At 49.7% G+C, this 22437-nt stretch overlaps 1 protein-coding gene across 2 annotated transcripts in view; it reads right to left on the minus strand.

Annotated features, from left to right (window-relative positions):
- LOC139235659 (rab11 family-interacting protein 5-like) overlaps positions 1-12438 on the minus strand; it is a 137714-nt gene extending 125276 nt beyond the window's left edge. For both annotated transcript variants that reach the window (XM_070866710.1, XM_070866707.1), the window contains exon 1: positions 12049-12438. In XM_070866710.1, the coding sequence (XP_070722811.1) occupies positions 12049-12398 (350 nt within the window). In that variant the 5' untranslated portion in view covers positions 12399-12438. The remainder of the gene's footprint in view (positions 1-12048) is intronic.
- Between the last annotated feature and the right edge of the window lie 9999 nt (positions 12439-22437).

A 22437-nucleotide genomic window follows, 5' to 3' on the forward strand; every position in this document is an offset into this window, starting at 1 on the left:
TTGCTGGCAAGGCCGGCATTTATTGCCCATCCCCAATCACCCCTTGAGAAGGTGGTGGTGAGCCGCCTTCTTGAACCGCTGCAGTCCGTGTGGTGAAGGTGCTCCCACAGTGCTGTTAGGCAGGGAGTTCCAGGATTTTGACCCAGTGACAATGAAGGAACGGCCGATATATTTCCAAGTCGGGATGGTGTGTGACTTTGAGGGGAACGTGGAGGTGGTGGTGTTCCCATGCGCCTGCTGCCCTTGTCCTTCTAGGTGGTAGAGGTCGTGGGTTTGGGAGGTGCTGCCGAAGAAGCCTTGGCGAGTTGCTGCAGTGCATCTTGTAGATGGTGCACACTGCAGTCACGGTGCGCCGGTGGTGGAGGGAGTGAGTGTGTTGGCTTTTCAGTCTCCCCTTCATCTTTTCGCCACCCCCGACCCCTGCCCTTTTCTCCTGACGGCAGTAACTCTAGCTAAGGTGCATCTCCCCCCCCTCCCAATTCTACCTCATCCAGCAGACCATTCCCCTGGTGTGCCACCAGCCTACTCAACCATGAAAGACAACGCCGCTGTGTCCAATGCTGTCCCCACTCAGTGTCTACACGCCAAGCAGCGATTCCTAGTGAGCAATCTAGAGTAGGAGGAACTCTGACTGACGTGTCGCGCCCCCACCACCAGAGGCACTGAGGCCAACTGTAGCAACCTCCTGCCATAAATCAGCTTAAATGAACTCCTCCTCTGCAATACTGTGCTATGTGCTTAACTCCGTGCATTCTGCTCATCAGGAGATCTTACGCAATCTGCGAATATCAAGCTATTATAATTTAAATAATAATCAGCAACAATTATTCATTTCAACATGCAACGATTTCACCATAAACATTTCCTCATAGAATGACTGGACCAGCAACTGTGGCTACAAGAACAGGTCAGAGGCTGGGTATTCTGTGGTGAGTGTCTCACCTCCTGACTCCCCAAAGCCTTTCCACCATCTACAAGACACAAGTCAGGAGTGTGATGGAATGCTCTCCACTTGCCTGGATGAGTGCAGCTCCAACAACACTCAAGAAGCTCGACACCAGCCAGGACAAAGCAGCCCACTTGATTGGCCCCCCATCCACCACCTTCAACATTCACTCCCTCCACCACCGGCGCACCGTGGCTGCAGTGTGTACCATCTACAAGATGCACTGCAGCAACTCGCCAAGGCTTCTTCGGCAGCATCTCCCAAACCCGCGACCTCTACCACCTAGAAGGACAAGGGCAGCAGGTGCATGGGAACACCACCTCCTCCACGTTCCCCTCCCAGTCACACACCATCCTGACTTAGAAATATATCGATCGTTCCTTCATTGTCACTGGGTCAAAATCCTGGAACTCCCTCCCTAACAGCACTGTGGGAGCACCTTCACCACACGGACTGCAGCGGTTCAAGGCGGCGACTCACCAAACACCTTCTCAAGGGGCAATTAGGGATGGGCAATAAATGCCGGCCTTGCCAGCAACGCCCACATCTCGGAAACGTGTGAAAAAAAAAAACCAACAGAGTTGTCAAAAAGCGGTTAGTGACATGGCAGGAAAACTCCAATGCATTTGTATAGCGTCTTTCACATTCACGGGACATAGAAACATAGAAAATAGGTGCAGGAGTAGGCCATTCAGCCCTTCGAGCCTGCACCACCATTCAATAATATCATGGCTGATCATCACCTCAGTACCCCTTTCCTGCTTTCTCTCCATACCCCTTGATCCCTTTAGCCATAAGGGCCATATCCAACTCCCTTTTGAATATATCCAATGAACTGGCATCAACAACTCTGCGGTAGAGAATTCCACAGGTTAACCACTCTCTGAGTGAAGAGGATTCTCCTCATCTCGGTCCTAAATGGCTTACCCCTTATCCTTAGTCGATGTCCCCTGGTTCTGGACTTCCCCAACATCGGGAACATTCTTCCTGCATCTAACCTGTCCAGTCCGTCAGAATTTTATATGTTTCTATGAGAGCTCCTCTCATCCTTCTAAACGCCAGTGAATACAGGCCCAGTCGATCCAGTCTCTCCTCATAGGTCAGTCCTGCCATCCCGGGAAACAGTCTGGTGAACCTTCGCTGCACTCCCTCAATAGCAAGAACATCCTTCCACAGATTAGGAGACCAAAACTCAACACAATATTCCAGGTGAGGCCTCACCAAGGCCCTGTACAACTGCTGTAAGACCTCCCTGCTCCTATACTCAAATCCTCTAGCTATGAAGGCCAACATACCATTTGTCTTCTTCACCGCCTGCTGTACCTGTATGCCAACTTTCAATGACTGATGTACCATGACACCCAGGTCTCATTGCACCTCCCCTTTTCCTAATCTGCCGCCATTCAGATAATATTCTGCCTTCGTGTTTTTGCTACCAAAGTGGATAATCTCACATTTATCCACATTATAATGCATCTGCCATGCATTTGCCCACTCACCTAACCTGTCCAAGTCACTCTGCAGCCTCTTAGCGTCCTCCTCACAGCTCACACTGTCACCCAGCTTCGTGTCATCTGCAAACTTGGAGATATTACACTCAATTCCTTCATCTAAATCATTAATGTATATTGTAAATAGCTGGGGTCCCAGCACGGAGCCCTGCGTCACCCCACTAGTCACTGCCTGCCATTCTGAAAAGGACCCGTTTATCCCGACTCTCTGCTTCCTGTCTGCCAACCAGTTCTCTATCCACATCAGTACATTATCCCCAATACCATGCGCTTTAATTTTGCACACTAATCTCTTGTGTGGGACCTTGTCAAAAGCCTTTAGAAAGTCCAAATACACCACATCCACTGGTTCTCCCTTGTCCACTCTACCAGTTACATCCTCAAAAAATTCTAGAAGATTTGTCAAGCACGATTTCCCTTTCATAAATCCATGCTGACTTGGACCGATCCTGTCACTGCTTTCCAAATGCGCTGCTATTTCATCTTTAATAATTGATTCCAACATTTTCCCCACTACTGATGTCAGGCTAACCAGTCTATAATTACCCATTTTCTCTCTTCCTCCTTTTTTAAACCATGGTGTTACATTAGCTACCCTCCAGTCCATAGGAACTGATCCAGAGTCGATAGACTGTTGGAAAATGACTGTTGGGACAACCCAAATTGGCTCAAAGAACCTCCTTTCTTAATTGCAGTCACCATTTTGTACACAAATGCACTGGCTAATTTGTGCAAGCTCCCACAAAGCAGGGAGATAAACGAAGCAATGAGATAAAGCAGGGAAGTCTTGCTACAGTTGTACAGGGTATTGATGAGGCCACACCTGGAATACTGCGTGCAGTTTTGGTTTCTATATTTAAGGAGGGATATACTTGCTTTGGAGGCAGTTCAGAGAAAGTTCACTAGACTGATTCCAGAGATGAGGGGGTTGACTTATGAGGAAAGGTTGAGCAGGTTGGGCCTCTACTCATTGGAATTCAGAAGAATGAGGTGTGATCTTATCGATGGGGTATGGCAAGAAAGCAGGAAGGGGGTACTGAAGTTGCATGTTCAGCCATGAACTCATTGAATGGCGGTGCAGGCAAGAAGGGCCGAATGGCCTACTCCTGCACCTATTTTTCTATGTTTCTATGAAACGTATAAGATTGAGGGGGCTTGACAAGGTGGATGCAGAGATGTTTCCACTGATGGGGGAGACTAGAACTAGAGGACACGATCTTAGAATAAGGGGCCGCCCTTTCTGTTTAAAAACAGAAATGAGGAGAAATTTCCTCTCGGAGGGTTGTAAATCTGGGGAATTCGCTGCTTCAGAGAGCTGTGGATGCTGGGACATTGAATAAATTTAAGACAGAGATAGACAGTTTCTTAAACAATAAAGGGATATGGGGTTATGGGGAGCGGGCAGGGAAGTGGAGCTGAGTCCATGATCAGATTGAATGGCGGAGCAGGCTCAAGGGGCCGTATGGCCTACTCCTGTTCCTATTTCTTATGTTCTTATTAATCGCTTTTTGGTGGAGTTGGTTGATCAACAAACGTCGCCGGGGAGAACTCCCCTGCTCTTCATGGGATTGTTTCCATCCACCCGAGAGGGCAGACAGGGGGTCTTGCTTTAATGTCTCACGCAGAAGACGGCACCTCCGACAGTGCAGCACTCCCACAGGTCTCTGGAACAGACACACTTCCAGCTCAGAGGAGAGAGTGCCATCACTGGGCCAATTCATCCCCTCAACTTGCTTGCAATGACAGACCAGGACGTTATCCCACTGTACAGCTCAGAGTGTTCCATCCAGTCACTCTGCTAGTCTGACAGGACAGAAGTCACGATTGCAGTGGGTTTAGCACAGAACGAGAGAAAAATTGCAAAGTGTTGCAGTACAGAGGGACCTGGGGGTCCTTGTGCATGAAACACAAAAAGTGAGTATGCAGGTACAGCAAGTAATCAGGAAGGCAAATGGAATATTGGCCTTTATTGCAAGAGGGATAGAGTATAAAAGCAGAGAAGCCCAGCTACAACTGTACAGGGTATTGGTGAGGCCACACCTGGAGTACTGCATACAGTTTTGGTCTCCGTATTTAAAAAAGGATATACTTGCATTGGAGGCTGTTCAGAAAAGGTTCACTAGATTGATTCCGGAGATGAGGGGGTTGAGCCTATACACATTGGAGTTTAGAAGAATGAGAGGTGATCTTAGAAACATAGAAAATAGGTGCAGGAGTAGGCCATTCGGCCCTTCTAGCCTGCACCGCCATTCAATGAGTTCATGGCTGAACATGCAACTTCAGTACCCCATTCCTGTTTTCTTGCCATACCCCTTGATCCCCCTAGGAGTAAGGACTACATCCAACTCCTTTTTGAATATATTTAGTGAATTGGCCTCAACAACTTTCTGTGGTAGAGAATTCCACAGGTTCACCACTCTCTGGGTGAAGAAGTTAAGATATAAGATTATGAGGGGGCTCAACAAGGTGGATGCAAAGAGGATGTTTCCACTCATAGGGGAAACTAAAACTAGGGGGCATAGTCTCAGAATAAGGGGCCGTCCATTTAGAATGGAGATGAGGAGAAATTTCTTCTCAGGAGGGTTGTAAATCTGTGGAATTCTCTGCCCCAGAGAGCTGTGGAGGCTGGGTCATTGAATAAATTTAAGACGGAGATAGACAGATTTTTGAGCGATAAGGGAGTAAAGGGTTATGGGGAGCGGGCAGGGAAGTGGAGCTGAGTCCATGATCAGATCAACCATGATCGTATTGAATGGCAGAGCAGGCTCGAGGGGCTGTATGGCCGACTCCTGCTCCTATTTCTTATGTAAGGAGGCCATTCGTTGAAAGAGCTGTCCAATTGGTCCCACTCAGTAGACTGGGCCTATATTCTCTGGCGTTTAGAAGAACGAGAGGTCATATTGGAGGGATCGACAAGGCAGATGCGGAGAGGTCATTTCCCCTGGCTAACGAGTCTAGAACCAGGAAAGAGATGGAGAGAAATTTCTTCACTCGGAGGATGGTGAATCTTTGGAATTCTCTGCCCCAGAGGGCTGTGGAGGCTCAGACATGGGGTACATTCAAGGCTGAGATCGATAGATTTTGGGGGTCGAGGGGAATGGAGGGATATGGGGATCGGGCAGGAAAGTGGAGTTGAGGTCGATGATCAGCCCTGATCTACTGAATGGCGGAGCAGGCTCGAGGGGCCGAATGGCCTACTCCTGCTCCTATTTCTTATGTTATGTTCTTAACATTGACGGGTTGACAAAGGCCAACCGAGAGGCCGAGATCTGTGCACAGAAGTCGTTGCCGGCGACACCGCCTCGGACCAAATGCAACTAAAACACAGCTCCTGTCGAGGAAGCGGCATCTTCCGTGGTTCAGAGTTAAGCAGTTAAAGATTGTGGCCCTGGTCAGAAATTTCCCTGTTCAAAATTCATCCAACTTCCTGTTTTTATAAATTATTATTTTGTTCATTAATTACGGTATAAACTGGAATATAAATCACACCTGTATTTTTACAGAGGTGGAATTTATAAACTGAATCCTCAGTCCTTGGGGGGTTCCTTGTAAATCTAAAGGGAAGACCCCCCCCCCCCCCCTCCCCCATCCCTATGAATCGAGCAGAAGCAAATTGGCCCAGGTCCTTCTTTCACTGAATTAGCAGCAGCTGAACTTCAACGTCCCGGACACAACAGTACATTGCATTTATATAGCACCTTTAATGCAGTAAATTGTCCCAAGGTGCTTCACAGCAACGATTATCAAACAGAATTTGACGGCAAGCCACATAAAGAGATATTAGGGCAGGTGATCCAAAGCTTGGTCAAAGATGTAGGTTTAAAGGAGCGTCTTAAAGGAGGAGAGAGAGGTAGAGAGGGGGAGAGGTTTCGGAAGGGGAGTTCCAGAGATTGGGACCCAGGCAACAAAAGGCACGGCAACCGACGGTACAGCGATTATAATCAGGGAAGCTCAAGAGGGCAGAATTGGAGGAGCGCGGAGTGTTTTAAATTCTCAATCTTGTGGTCATTTCCCGCCATGACCTCACCCCTCCCTAAATCTGTAATCTCCTTCAGCCCCCCCCCCCCCCCCCCCCCACCGATGTCTGCGCTCCTCTAATTCTTACCTCCTGAGCATCCCTGATTGTGTCCCCGAGAGCACTCCTATCAAGTGTCTTAGGACGCTTTACTACGTTAAATGCTCTATATAAATACAAGTTGTTGTTGGTTATGGGGCTGGAGGAGATTACAGAGACCGGGAGTTTTTGGGGGGGGAGGGGGGGATGGTGCTCGCGAGACCATGGAGGGATCTGAGAACAAGGATGAGAATTTTCTCATGGGTTCAGTCCCAATCTGTTTTAGGACCGAGGTGAGGAGAATTTTTTTCACTCAGAGGGTAGTGAACCCGTGGAATTCTCTTCCACAGAAGTCACCAAGTCACTGAATATATTTAAGAGGGAGATAGATAGATTTCTAGACAAATGAGGGTTTGGGGAAAAAGCAGGAATATGGTGTTGAGATAGAAGATCAGCCATGATCATATTGAATGGCGTTGCAGGCTCGAAGGGCCGAATGGCCTACTCCTGCTCCTATTTTCTATGTTTCGAGCTGGCCCGTAGTGCTGCTGGATTCGGGGCCGGGGTGGAAAAGGGGGATTTTTAACCAAGGTCGCTGCTCTTGATCGCCGCGCGAGACCTCCTGCAGGAATTCCTGGTTGCCACTCAGCTGTGCAGCCGTGCAGTGGTCTGGAGGTCCCGCACAGGTCGTTCACCTGACCGATCGATGGAAATAATCACGCACCGGGCCAAAATAAGAAGAGGCGGCACGGCCAGTTAAAGAGACCCGCGCACAGAAAGGAAACGGGCAGAGAACGCCGGTCGCCAACCCTCCGGGATGGTCCCAGAGTCTCCGGGAATTCTACGGGTAATCTGCAGGACAAGCGTTTCCCAGGAGAAAAATCAATTTGGGTGGGGTTTTATTTTCCATTGAACACTTTTGTTTATCATTATTAAATGAAGAATATAAGACCGGACGGGACTTGTTGGAGGCAGGAGGTCACATAAGAAATAGGAACAGGAGTAGGCCATACTGCCCCTCAAGCCTGCGCCGCCATTCAAGAGATCAAATCTCCAGGAATACGTCCAACCAGTGTTGGCAACCCGACAGCAAGCAGGGCTCACAGCTCAGTCTCCTCGAGGATTATACAGGGAAAGGGTCAAAGGCAGACAGTGCTGGGGCTGCATGGCTCGGGTGTGACAGCGTCTGGCAAGGTAAGAGCCAAGCCCGAGTTCTGGGTGTGGACCATTGGCCACAACTCTCTACCATGTCTGACAGAATCCAAACACGCACCGTTAACTTTTCAAGGATATTGTTGTACAATTTCTGCTTTCATTTCTGCTTTTTTTTAAAAAACTGATAAAAATGGTTTTCAGAGAATAGACCATCATGTCTGCCCTTCATTTAAACTGCGGCTCGGATAGTTAGTCATCCTGGCCCTACACAGGGGAAATACCTAATGTCCCAAAATTATCTCAACTAATATACCCCTGAATAAACTGTGACTCTGTACAGTTAGTACTCTGAATAAGGTGTCTCTGTACAGTTATACAGTCTGTGACCCTTAAAAGAACATAAGAAATAGGTGCAGGAATAGGCCAGACAGCCCCTCGCGCCTGCTCCGTCATTCAATACTATCATGGACTCAGGTCCACTTCCCTGCCCTCTAGTTCTAGTCTTCCCCATCAGTGGAAACATCCTCTCTGCACCCACATTGTCAAGCCCCCTCATAATCTTATACTTTTCTATAAGATCACCTCTCATTCTTCTGAATTCCAGTGAGTAGAGGCCTAAACTACTCAACCTTTCCTCATAAGTCAACCCCCTCATCTCCGGAATCAACCTAGTGAACCTTCTCTGAACTGCCTCCAAAAGCAAGTATATCCTTTCGTAAGTACGGAAACCAAAACTGCACGCAGTATTCCAGGTGTGGCCTCACCAATACCCTGTACAACTGTAGCAGACTTCCCTGCTTTTATACTTCATCCTCTTTGCAATAAAAGCCAAGATTCCATTGGCCTTCCTGATCACTTGCTGTACCTGCATACTATCCTTTTGTGTTTCATGCACAAGTACCCCCAGGTCCCGCTGTACTATGGCCCTTTGCAATCTTTCTCCATTTAAATAATAACTTGCTCTTTGATTTTTTTTCTGCCAAAGTGCATGACCTCACACTTTCCAACATTATACTTCATCTGCCAAATTTTTGCCCACTCACTTAGCCTGTCTGTGTCCTTTTGCAGATTTTTTGTGTCCTTCTCACACATTGCTTTTCCTCCCATCTTTATATTGTCGGCAAACTTGGCTACGTTACACTCAGTCCCTTCCTCCAAGTCACTAATAGAGATTGTAAATAGTTGGTGTCCCAGCACTGATCCCTCAGTCCAATGTGAGCATCACTGCTCCATATAATGCTTTGTTTTATCACCATGATGTCCGGGAGTAGTGTAATTTTATTACTGGGACCCCGGGTGAAGGACTCAGTTCCCCCCAGGGTCAGGGCACCAGCAAGGGTCAATAGGAACGATGCAGGGGAATCAGGACATGGCAGTGAGGGGTTCAGCCACACACAGACCGAGCGAGGGAGGGGGCGGGTGAGTGGGAGGCCGAGGGAGCAGGAGGCCGAGGGAGCATGGGGTGAGGGCGGGGAGACCGAGGAAAGGGAGGAGACAGTGCGGGGAAAGAGGGAGGAGGGGGGACCGAGGAAAGGGAGGAGACGGGGCAGCAGCAGGGGTGGGGGGCGTGGGGAATGACACTGAGGGGGCTGGGGGAGGATGAGACGGAGGGGGGGGGGGGGGTGATGAGACAAGGGGGGTGGGGGATGAGACCGAGGGTGTGGGGGGGGGGGGGGGACAGGGGAGGAGTTCCACAGTTTTGAGATCCTGGGGATGAATGAATTGAAGTAGGATGGGGTGCGATGGGTTTTAATTCCAGCTCGGGGAGGAGAGAGAGTGTGCAGGACAGTGTGTTTGGGGGAAGAGAGAGGGGAATGAGCACAGGTACAGACCAGAACAAGAGGGGGAGCTGGGATTCTGAGCTTACCGAGAGATTTCCCATCAGACACCTTCCACAAACACCCAAACTGAAACTATAGGAACCACGCACAATCTATTTAAAGACACAATATTAAAGGATTACAGAAGTGCCTGTGTACTCAATACTTCACACCGCCCTGACATTGCAACACCCACCGGTTCACTCATATATTCCATGGAACACCAACAAAAATCCTCTTCGGTTTTGGAGCCAATTCCAAACTCTGGCCAAGAGGCAGAAGCAAAATACTGCGGTTGCTGGAATTGGAGAGCAACCTTTCTCTTAGGCTGTTCGATCCCCCCGCCCGACCTGCCTCCGCCCCAGCCCACTCCCCTCCCCAACACCCCACTCCGCGCACCCCACCCCCACCCTGTAGCCTCCTGCAAGGGAGGGCACATAGGAAGTGCAGTGTGTGTTCAACTCAAGGGCTGACAATGTGGTGCCGAGCCACACAGACCCAGAGAATGGCGGTCTCCGTCACTGGTCTATGCTGGGTGGGCTGGACTCCGTCCGGCCAACAACAGCAATGCAAGAGATGGACTCAGAATCCTTCGGTCAGAGGGAGGGGTGGGTGGCAGGACGGGAGAAAAAAAACAATGTCAGGGGTCCAACAACCTTATTGCTGTCCAGTAAAACCCGCTGGAAAGTGCAGCTGGTTGTCAACTGAGAACTTGGCCGTCTCCCTCCCCCACATCGAATAGCCAACCAGCACGCACCGTCTCGGCCCATGGCCAGGTGTGGGAGGTACCCCAGGGCATGACAACGGTCGCTCAATGCTCTTGCACAAGCACGCACAGGGGATAGGAGAGCAAATTACACACTCCCCAACCCGCCTGTGCGACACCCTCCCCATTCCCCCCCCCCTAGTCTCACACCCTCCCCCTCCCCGGTCCATCAGCCCCACACCCACCCCAGTTCCCTAGTCCCCCACACCCTCCCCCTCCCCAGTCCCCTAGTCCCCCACACCCTCCCCCGTCCCCCACACCCTCCCCAGTCCCCCAGCACCCTCCCCAGCCCGCCTGTCCATAGCACAAATGCCAAGTGAATACAAGAGAGACTGCAACATCATAACCACATGTTGATCCAGCAGCCATGTTAGGGAAAGGACCTCCCCACCCTGTGACGACCACCTCACTCACAGCCACACAACAGGCTGAAATTTAAATAAAAAGAGAGCATTACACAGGATGTACAGCACAGAAACAGACCATTCAGCCCATGCCGGCGTTTATGCTCCACTCGAGCCTCCTCCCACTTTATCAGCATAACCCTCTATTCCCTTCTCGCTCATATGTTTGTCTAGCCTTCCCTTAAATGCATCGATACTATTTGTCTCAACCACTCCCTGTGGCAGTGAGTTCCACATTCTCACCACTCTCTAGGTAAAGAAGTTTCTCCTGAATTCCCCATTGAATTTCTTGGTGACTATCTTATATTGATGGCCTCTCGTTTTGCTCTTCCCCACAAGTGGAAACACTGTCTCTGTATCCACTCGATCAAAACCTTTCATAATTTTAGAAGTCTCTATTACATCACCCCTCAGCCTTCTCTTTTCAAGTCCATTAATCCTTTGCTGATACAACCTACATTGCTGAGTCAGATAGTCGTGGGTTCAAGTCCTACTCCATAGACTTGAGCACAGAATCCAGGCTGACACTTCAACACAGTATTGACGGAGTGCTGCACTGCCAGAGGTGCCGTCTTTTAGAGGAGATGTTAAACCGAGGCCCCGTCTGCTCTCTCAGGTGGTTGTAAAAGATCCCACAGCCACTATTTTGAAGAAGAGCAGGGGAGTTCACCCCCAGTGCCCTGGGCCCGATATTCATCCCTGAACCCACATCAGATGATCTGGTCGTTATCTAATTGTGGGAGCTTGCTGTGCGCAAATTGGCTGCCGCGTTTCCCACGTTACGACAGCGACCACACTTCGAAAAAAAAGTACCTCACTGGCTGTGAAGTGTTTTGAGACGACCAGAGCTGGTGCCAGCCACTACAGAAATGAAAGTCTCGTCTTTCTTTACTTAAAGCAGACTTCTTCAACAGGAACTTGGCAAGTCAGTGAGAGAATTCACCCCACCCCTTCCCCACTCCAAACGCTTCATACAACCCTTCCCCCCGCCCCCCTCCCTTCCCCACACCACACTAAAAAGACATTTCTGACACCTAGCAAGCTTGCCAATGAACACAAATAAAGTGGCAGCCAAATTGAGATGCTTCACACATCTGAACCTCAATGTGGGCTGAAAGCAACACCCACCCAAAACTCTTTTTTAAAAAAAAACACAACTACATTTCTTGATGCACTTTTCAATGTGGAAATGCAGAATGCTAAGGCTGAAGTACTGGCAGAGAATTAAACTCACTTAGTCGTACAGCTAAAACTTCTGCACAAAGTTTGCTAACTCATTGGACCCCTCCCCATTCGACCTTTTTTTTTTGCCCAGATAGCTTATCCCTGAAGTGCAAAAAGATTTGGCTGTGTTTTTTTTAAATGATGATAATTATGGGATGGATAACTCACGCTGATTTCCTGCTGTTTTTGTCCTGGAAGAGCGTGACCAGGGGCAGACTGAGCTGGCCCAGGAACTTGTCCAAGCCCATCAGCGACCGGTGCATGACAGCCAAGAACAGCTCCCTCCCGTGTTGCTGCGGCTCTTCGACCCAGCCCGGCATCACCTCGAAGCTGCATTCCTCCCTCCACTGGGGCTCCAGGGTCTTCTCCAGCACCGAGGTGCAATACTTCTCCTTGCCCAGCTGGATGATGGCGAAGGCATCGCTGGTGCCGTGCTTGCCTTTCGCCCGCAAGCCCCTGGCCCGCAGCACCGTCACCTGGACGTGACTGGGAGACCAGTGCTGGCCCTGCAGTGCCATTCTCTGCTCTGTCTGTGTGTGTGTGTGTGTGCGCTCCTCGCTGCTTCCCGCAGTCTGTGTCAGCCCCAGCACTCAGCCGAGGAGCCTTAGCGCACCGCCCCGAGGACACTGACGTCAATCTGGGGCGGAGATCCCGGCTGAAATGTAGAGAGAGAGAGAGAGAGAAATCAGGCAAAAAAACTGCAGGCATGACTGTCCTGTTTAGCAACAAAATAAAAAGTGCAGTGAATAAGAGGAGAACTAACAGAGAAAAGATTAGAGGGAGTCATTAGCCGAAGAGAAAGAGGGCAGCAACTAAAAGCTGCATTTCTGTAGCGCCTTTCTCAATCTCAGGACAATGAAGACGGTTTTTTGAAATCAAAACAGAAAATGCTGGGAGTACGGCTAAAGGGATCAAGCAGCGAGTCAGAATAAATGGGTCCTTTTCAGAATGGCAGGCAGTGACTAGTGGGGTGCCGCAGGGCTCTGTGCTGGGACCCCCGCTCTTTACAATATACATTTAATGATTTAGATGAAGGAATTGAGTGTGATATCTCGAAGTCTGCAGATGACACTAAGTTGAGTGGCGGTGTGAGCTGTGAGGGGGTTGCTAAGAGGCTGCAGGATGACTTGGACAGGTTAGGTGAGTGGGCAAATGCATGGCAGATGCAGTATAATGTGGATAAATGTGAGGTTATTGGGGGCAAAAACAGGAAGGCAGAATATTATCTGAACAGTGACAGGTTAGGAAAAGGGGAGGTGCAACGAGACCTGGGTGTCATGGTACATCAGTCATTGAAAGTTGACATGCAGGTACAGCAGGCAGTGAAGAAGGCAAATGGCATGTTGGCCTTCATAGCTAGAGGATTTGAGTATAGGAGCAGGGAGATCTTACTGCAGTTGTTCAGGGCCTTGGTGAGGCCTCACCTTGAATATTGTGTTCAGTTTTGCTCTCCTAATCTGAGGAAGGACGTTCTTGCTATTGAGGGAGTACAGCGAAGGTTCATCAGACTGATTCCCGGGATGGCAGGACTGACATATGAGGAGAGACTGGATTGACTGGGCTTGTATTCACTGTAGTTTAGAAGAATGAGAGGGGATCTCATAGAAACATATAAAATTCTGACGGGATTGGACAGGTTAAAGACATGAAGAATGTTCCCGATGTTGGGGAAGTCCAGAACCAGGGATCACAGCCTAAGGATAAGGGTTAAGCCAAATAAGGATCGAGATGAGGAGAAACTTCTTCACTCAGAGAGTTGTGAACCTGTGGAATTCTCTACCGCAGAAAGTTGTTGAGGCCAGTTCATTAGATATATTCAAAAGGGAGTGAGATGTGGCCCTTGCAGCTAAAGGGATCAAGGGGTATGGAGAGAAAGCAGGAAAGGAGTACTGAGGTTGAATGATCAGCCATGATCTTATTGAATGGCGGTGCAGGCTCGAAGGGCCAATTGGCCTACTCCTGCACCTATTTTCTATATATTGGGGCTAAAATTCTGGCCTTGTCGGGTCTGTACGTCATCATCATCATCATGGGTAGTCCCTCGAAATCGAGGAAGACTTGCTTCCACTCTAAAAGTGAGTTCTCAGGTGACTGAACAGTCCAATATGGGAATTACAGTCTCTGTCACAGGTGGGGGCAGACAGTGGTTGAAGGAAAGGGTGGGTGGGGAGTCTGGTTTGCTGCACGCTCCTTCCGCTGCCTGCGCTTGGTTTCTGCGTGCTCTCGGTGACGAGACTCGAGGTGCTCAGCGCCCTCCCGGATGCACTTCCTCCACTTAGGGCGGTCTTTGGCCAGGGACTCCCAGGTGTCGGTGGGGATGTTGCACTTTATCAGGGAGGCTTTGAGGGTGTCCTTGAAACGTTTCCTCTGCCCACCTGGGGCCCGCCTGCCATGTAGGATTTCTGAGTAGAGCGCTTGCTTTGGGAGTCTCGTGTCGGGTATGCGTATGGCCACGGCGAGACCTCGCAAAAGTCGGTCTTCGGGGCGCGATGCTCATGCGCCGAAAACCGGCTTTTCCGATCTGTCAAGATTTCTCCGTACAGGTCCTCCTCATCCCCGGGAGAAGGACATCCGTGTGGGAGAGATTGGCCGATTTGCCCAACTCATGCTAGGCGAATGTCCTTCAAACCCATACACCTGGTAAAAGCAGGCGCATAGCTTACTTTTAACAGCGTAGGAGTTTTAAAACATATAAAAATTAAATTTAAAAACACATTTTTACGTTAAAAACCCTGTCCGTGAAGGTAAGTTTATTTTAAACCCTATTAAAATACATTAAAATAAATTTCAAAAAATAGATATTTTTTCTAAAACATTTAATTAAATTTAAATTAAATTTAATTTTAATTAATATAAATATGTAAGGTGTTCTGTTTATTTATTATGTTGTGTCTCTTGCTTTAGGAGTTTATTCTCATTGGTAATAATGGATAATACTCGGAGAAACGGAGCTCCCATTATCAATGAGAATGCTGCAGAGTGATTGTTGGGCCAGGCCCACGTGACTCCAACATGTCCGTACGTATGGGGAAGTCCTCCCCCTGTACGCTACGCATCGAATGAAGGGTCCAACCGGAATCGAAGGCGCGTCCAGGACCACCAGGTACTTTCGCCAAATATTTTCGGGTCGGATGTGTTCGTCCGAAGGAAGCCTCCAACCGCAATTTTTGCCTCAAGAACATAAGAAATAGGAGCAGGAGTAGGCCATTTGGTCCCTCGAGCCTGCTCCGCCATTCAATGAGATCATGGCTGATCCGATCATGGGCTCAGCTCCACTTCCCCGCCCGCTCCCCATAACCCTCGACTCCCTTATCGTTCAAAAATATCCAAAATATTTTCTATCAGAGCAGGTTAAGTGCATATCAAATAATGTTCTGAATTCAACGATGAGATCCTCCTGGCCACAATCCCACGCCTACACGTCTCCACCTTAAATATATTCAATGACCCAGCCTCCACAGCTCTCTGGGGCAGAGAATTCCACAGATTTACAACCCTCTGAGAGAAGAGATTTCTCCTCATCTCAGTTTTAAATGGGCGACCCCTTATTCTGAAATTATGGCCCCTAGTTCTAGATTCCTCCATTAGGGGAAACATCCTCTCTGCATCTACCCTGTCAAGCCCCTTCTGAATCTTATATGTTTCAATAAGATCACCTCTCATTCTTCTAAACTTCAAGGAGTATAAGCCCAAGCTGCTCAACCTTTCTTCATAAGTCAACCCCTTCATCTCAGGAATCAACCTCATGAATCGTCTCAGAACTGCCTCCAATGCAAGTATATCCTTCCTTAAATAAGGAGAGCAAAACTGTACACAGTACTCCAGGTGTGGCCTCACCAATACCCTGTACAGTTGGAGCAGGACTTCCCTGCAATGGATTTGCAGGATCTTGCGGAGGCAGCGTTGATGGTACTTCTCCAGTACTTTGAGGTGCCTACTGTACATAGTCCATGACTCTGAAGCATATAGGAGGGCGGCTATCAACACTGCTCTGCAGACCATGAGATTGGTGCTGGATTTGAGGTCCTGGTCTTCAAACACTCTCTTCCTCAGGTGACCGAAGGCTGCACTGGCACACTGAAGGCGGTGTTGGACCTCGTCGTTGATGTCTGCCCTTGTTGACAGTAGGCTCCCGAGGCATGGAAAGTGGTCCACGTTGTCCAAGGCCTTGTTGTGGATTTTGATAACCGGGGGCCAGTGCTGTGTGGCGAGGTCAGGTTGGTTGGTAGAGGACCTTTGTCTTATGGATGTTTAATGTAAGGCCATACTCTCATACGCCTCGGTGAAGGTGTAAACGATGGTTTGGAGTTCGGCCTCCGAGTGTGCGCAGACTCGAGCATCGTCTGCATACTGTAGTTCAATGACCGAGGATGGGACGACCTTGGATCTGATCTGGAGGCGACGGAGGTTGAAGAATTTTCCATTTGTTCTGTAGATTTGCTCCACTTCAGCGGGGAGCTTATCGAGGGTGAGATGGAGCATTGCAGCGAGGAAGATCGAGAAGATCATTAGAGAAGTACCACCAACGCTGCCTCCGTAAGATCCTGCAAAGTCTAACATGTATTGGGTCTGTGGTGGATCCGTTGGCCAGGACCACGGCTTGCATGTCATCGTGAAGCAGGTGGAGGTTGGTGACAAGCTTTTGAGGGCTGCCCAATTTGAGGAGGACACTCCATAATCCCTCACGGTTTAGAGCGTGGAAGGCCTTTGTGAGGTCAAAGAAGGCCATGTACAGAGGTTCTCGTTGTTCCCTGCATTTCTCTTGAATTTGACACGCGGTGAAGATCATGTCCATTGTGCCCCTTAGTGGGCGGAATCCACATTGTGACTCTGGGAGGAGCTCTTCAGCCACAGGGAGAAGGCGATTGAGGAGGATTTTTGCGATGACTTTCCCTGTGGCAGACAGCAGGGAAACTGCTCTGTAATTACCGCAATCGGACTTGTCACCTTTCTTGAAGATGGTCATGATTACAGCGTCTCTGAGATCCCCTGGCATGCTCTCCTCCTTCCAGATAAGAGAAATGAGGTCATGGATTTTCGTCAATAGTGCTTCTCCGCAGGACTGACATGTGAGGAGAGACTGGATCGACTGGGCCTGTATTCACTGGAGTTTAGAAGGATGAGAGGGGATCTCAGAAACATATAAAATTCTGACGGGACTGGACAGGTTAGATGCAGGAAGAATGTTCCCGATGTTGGGGAAGTCCAGAACCAGGGGTCACAGTCTAAGGATAAGGGGGTAAGCCATTTAGGACCGAGACGTGGATAAACTTCTTCACTCAGAGAGTTGTTAACCTGTGGAATTCTCCACCGCAGAAAGTTGTTGATGCCAGTTCGTTGGATATATTCAAGAGGGAGTTCGATATGGCCCTTACAGCTAAAGGGATCAAGGGGTATGGAGAGAAAGCAGGAAAGGGATACTGAGGTGATGATCAGCCATGATCTTATTGAATGTTGGTGCAGGTTCGAAGGGCTGAATAGAAACATAGAAACATGGAAAATAGATGCAGGAGCAGGCCATTCAGCCCTTCTAGCCTGCACCGCCATTCAATGAGTTCATGGCTGAACATGAAACTTCAGTACCCTCTTCCTGCTTTCTCGCCATACCCCTTGATCCCCCGAGTAGTAAGGACTTCATCGAACTCCCTTTTGAATATATTTAGTGAACTGGCCTCAACAACTCACTGCGATAGAGAATTCCACAGGTTCACCACTCTCTGGGTGAAGAAGTTTCTCCTCGTCTCGGTCCTAAATGGCTTACCCCTTATCCTTAGACTGTGACCCCTGGTTCTGGACTTCCCCAACATTGGGAACATTCTTCCTGCATCTAACCTGTCTAAACCCGTCAGAATTTTAAACGTTTCTATGAGGTCCCCTCTCATTCTTCTAAACTCCAGTGAATACAAGCCCAGTTGATCCAGTCTTTCTTGATAGGTCAGTCCCACCATCCCGGGAATCAGTCTGGTGAACCTTCGCTGCACTCCCTCAATAGCAAGAATGTCCTTCCTCAAGTTAGGAGACCAAAACTGTACACAATACTCCAGGTGTGGCCTCACCAAGGCCCTGTACAACTGTAGCAACACCTCCCTGCCCCTGTACTCAAATCCCCTCGCTATGAAGGCCAACATGCCATTTGCTTTCTTAACCGCCTGCTGTACCTGCATGCCAACCTTCAATGACTGATGTACCATGACACCCAGGTCTCGTTGCACCTTCCCTTTTCCTAATCTGTCACCATTCAGATAATAGTCTGTCTCTCTGTTTTTACCACCAAAGTGGATAACCTCACATTTATCCACATTATACTTTATCTGCCATTCATTTGCCCACTCACCTAACCTATCCAGGTCACTCTGCAGCCTCATAGCATCCTCCTCGCAGCTCACACTGCCACCCAACTTAGTGTCATCTGCAAATTTGGAGATACTACATTTAATCCCCTCGTCTAAATCATTAATGTACAATGTAAACAGCTGGGGCCCCAGCACAGAACCTTGCGGTACCCCACTAGTCACTGCCTGCCATTCTGAAAAGTACCCATTTACTCCTACTCTTTGCTTCCTGTCTGACAACCAGTTCTCAATCCACGTCAGCACACTACCCCCAATCCCATGTGCTTTAACTTTGCACATTAATCTCTTGTGTGGGACCTTGTCGAAAGCCTTCTGAAAGTCCAAATATACCACATCAACTGGTTCTCCTTTGTCCACTTTACTGAAAACATCCTCAAAAAATTCCAGAAGATTTGTCAAGCATGATTTCCCTTTCACAAATCCATGCTGACTTGGACCTATCATGTCACCTCTTTCCAAATGCGCTGCTATGACATCCTTAATAATTGATTCCATCATTTTACCCACCACTGAGGTCAGGCTGACCGGTCTATAATTCCCTGTTTTCTCTCTCCCTCCTTTTTTAAAAAGTGGGGTTACATTGGCTACCCTCCACTCGATAGGAACTGATCCAGAGTCAATGGAATGTTGGAAAATGACTGTCAATGCATCCGCTATTTCCAAGGCCACCTCCTTAAGTACTCTGGGATGCAGTCCATCAGGCCCTGGGGATTTATCGGCCTTCAATCCCATCAATTTCCCCAACACAATTTCCCGACTAATAAGGATTTCCCTCAGTTCCTCCTCCTTACTAGACCCCCCGACCCCTTTTATATCCGGAAGGTTGTTAGTGTCCTCCTTAGTGAATGGCCTACTCCTGCACCTATTTGCTATGTTTCGATACTTTAGTGCTTTGGTGCAGATTCCATCTGCTCCTGAGGCCTTGTTTTCCAGTTGTCAGGTGGCCTTTTGTACCTTGTGCCGGGCTGGGGTTTGGCTGAGATGGTGGCAGGTAGCACGCTGTGGGATGGAGTCGAGGACACTCACGACAAAGGCAGAATCTCGGTTGAGGAAATCTTCGAAGTGCTCCTTCCAGCGGGCACTGATTGCCTCTCTGTCCTTGATGAGCACCTCTCCATTCTTGGCCAGCGGTGAGGTAGGACCTTGGGTGCTTGGGCCATAGGTGGTCTTGACTGCGCTAAAGAATCCTTACACATCGTCGTTGTCGGCTAGCTGCTGGGTCTCCTGAGCTTTCTCCATCCACCATCTGTTTTTTCGGTCGGGAGTTTAATGTTGGATCTCGGTCTTCAGACATCTATAGAGCTGCTTTCTTGCTCTCTGGCTGTGTTGCTGTTTCCAGTTCAAGAATGCCTTGCGTTTGCGGTTTATTAGCTCCTGGATTTCCTGGTCGTTCTCGTCGAACCAGTCTTGGTTGTTTCCTGGTGGAGTGACCGAGCGTCTCTTCACAGGGGCTAATTATGGAGGCCTTGAGGGCAAACCAGGCGCTGTGGGCACTCTGTGTCTCTGGGTCACTGAGAGTCGTCAGGTTGGTAGCGAGGCAATGGCTGAATAGCGCTTTCTTAGCAGGTTCTTTGAGTGCTCCAGCGTTGATTTTCCTGCGGCATCATTTCTGTTGCTCCCACTGCTTCCGGGCTACATTGATGGACATCACCGAGCGGATTAGGCGGTGGTCTGTCCAGCAGCCGTCAGCTCCTGTCATGGCGCGGGTGATGCGCACGTCCTTGCGGTCCCTCGCTCGGACGATGACGTAATCGAGCAGATGCCAGTGCTTGGAGTGAGGGTGTTTCCATGAGGCCTTGTACTTGTCTCTCTGACAGAACAAGGTGTTGGTTATGACAAGGTCATTTTCTGAGCATTTCGTCAGCATGAGAGTGCCATTGAAATTGGTTTATACCTACCCCCTCTCTGCCGATCACACCTCCCCAGAGGTCTGAGTCCTTTCCGACTCTGGCGTTGAACTCCCCAAGGTTGGGACTCGGGACAGTGATTGTTCGAGGCTGGAGTAGAATTCCTCTTTGGTCTCGCCTGTAGCGTCCAGTCTTGGGGCGTACGCACTGAAGACCGTAGGGCACAGGTTCCGGGCTAGCCGAAGGGTCATGAGGCATTCGTTTATCCCGCAAGGGGAGTCTCTGAGATGGCTAACTAGCCCATTTTTTATGGCGAAGCCAACCCCATAGTGGCAGCATTCTACTTCTGGTTTTCCTTTCCAGAAGAAGATGTAACCACCACCTTGTTTCTTGAGCTGGCCTTCCCCTGCCCGCCGGGTCTCGCTTAGAGCGGCGATGTCGATGTCAAATCAGCCGTGAACTCATTGAATGGCGGTGCAGGCACGAAGGGCCGAATGGCCTACTCCTGCACCTATTTTCTATGTTTCTATGTTTCTATGAGTTCCCAGGCAACGATAGCCGACACATCTGAGTTCCCGGGCAATGGTTGTCCATGAGGGTCCCGAACTTCATCTTAAAGTATGGAAGATGCCCGACGTGAGTTATTTTAACGCAGGCTTGACAGAGCAAGGTCTTGATCCAATGGCGAGGGGATCCAAGACGACTGGAGAGCATTCTCCGCTGCATGGGCTGAGTTCATACACACACGCATACTCCCACTGTCCTCCTCTTTCCCGTTTCACCCACAATTCGCTCAAATGATCTCTGGCCCAAAAATAGGCTGAAGAAAAGCTGCAATAACTCGGCACCATGGGGAAGATCTGTAGTAAAAGGCTGCCAGGAGAATTAATTTGTGAGTGATTTTAAGGGCTTTTTTGACTCTTGCCAGTCATCTAATCATTTTTTATTTGTTGAGGACAAATTAAGGGCATTTGTAGCGATTTATAGTGATGGGGCCTGTAATTTCTCAACCAATATCGATCACTAATTACAGGCTGCAGAATAGAGATGGGAGAATAAAATGAGAAAAGTTACATACAAGTACAATGCTATAATGTCAGGGTTAATGTTAATCATGGATTTTCCCCCCCTCTGATCCACAGTACAAGTAGAAGCAGAACGAGGGTATGTCATCCTATGAGAAAGGAAATAGAGTTCATCTCAGTTGGCTGATGGATTTTATTTTATAAAGCAACAGGGCCGAGAATAAAAGAAAGGTTCCATAATGTTATTGATGGGGCCCAGGTCCCCTGTTCTCTCCATCAACCGCCGCGGGAAAAGTTCTTTGCCAGAAAAAAATGTGCATGCGCAGAACAGCCATTGCTATGGACGCCAGCCTTGCATAACTGAATACATCGCTAAGGCCTATTTCACATCGCTAAGCCGATCGCTCAAATTAAAAAGGCGAAACTAGCGGTTTTTAAAATGGGCGATATGCCAGAGATCTTGAAAAATAAAGAAAGCACTAAGGCTGGAAATATCGGGCATTTTTGGATAATAGTGACCATAGTGGAAAGTCTAGCCCTATTAGAGCGCAGTGTTGGCCTCCTGACCTCGCTGCTGGAGTGTGCTGCTCCTTCTCTGGGCCCCGACCCCTCTGTTGGTCCACGCCATGCCACGATCCTGCTCCTGGGCCCCGATCTCGTTCCTGGGCCCTGACCTCGTTCCTGGCCCCCGACCTCGTTCCTGGGCCCCGACCTCATTCCTGGGTCCCGACCTCATTCCTGGGCCCCGACCTCATTCCTGGCCCCCGACCTCGTTCCTGGCCCCCGACCTCGTTCCTGGGTCCGGACCTCGTTCCTGGGCCCCGACCTCGCTCCTGGGCCCCGACCTCGTTCCTGGGTCCCGACCTCGTTCCTGGGTCCGGACCTCGTTCCTGGGTCCGGACCTCGTTCCTGGGCCCCCGAACTCGTTCCTGGGCCCCCGACCTCGCTCCTGGGCCCCGACCTCGTTCCTGGGTCCGGACCTCGTTCCTGGGTCCGGACCTCGCTCCTGGGCCCCGACCTCGCTCCTGGGCCCCGACCTCGTTCCTGGGCTCCCGACCTCGCTCCTGGGCCCCGACCTCGCTCCTGGGCCCCGACCTCGCTCCTGGGCCCCGACCTCGTTCCTGGCCCCCGACCTCGTTCCTGGGTCCGGACCTCGTTCCTGGGCCCCGACCTCGCTCCTGGGCCCCGACCTCGCTCCTGGGCCCCGACCTCGTTCCTGGCCCCCGACCTCGTTCCTGGGCCCCCGAACTCGTTCCTGGGCCCCCGACCTCGCTCCTGGGCCCCGACCTCGTTCCTGGGTCCGGACCTCGTTCCTGGGTCCGGACCTCGCTC

Source organism: Pristiophorus japonicus, chromosome 2, assembly GCF_044704955.1.
Source record: "Pristiophorus japonicus isolate sPriJap1 chromosome 2, sPriJap1.hap1, whole genome shotgun sequence".
Lineage (NCBI taxonomy): Eukaryota > Metazoa > Chordata > Chondrichthyes > Pristiophoridae > Pristiophorus > Pristiophorus japonicus.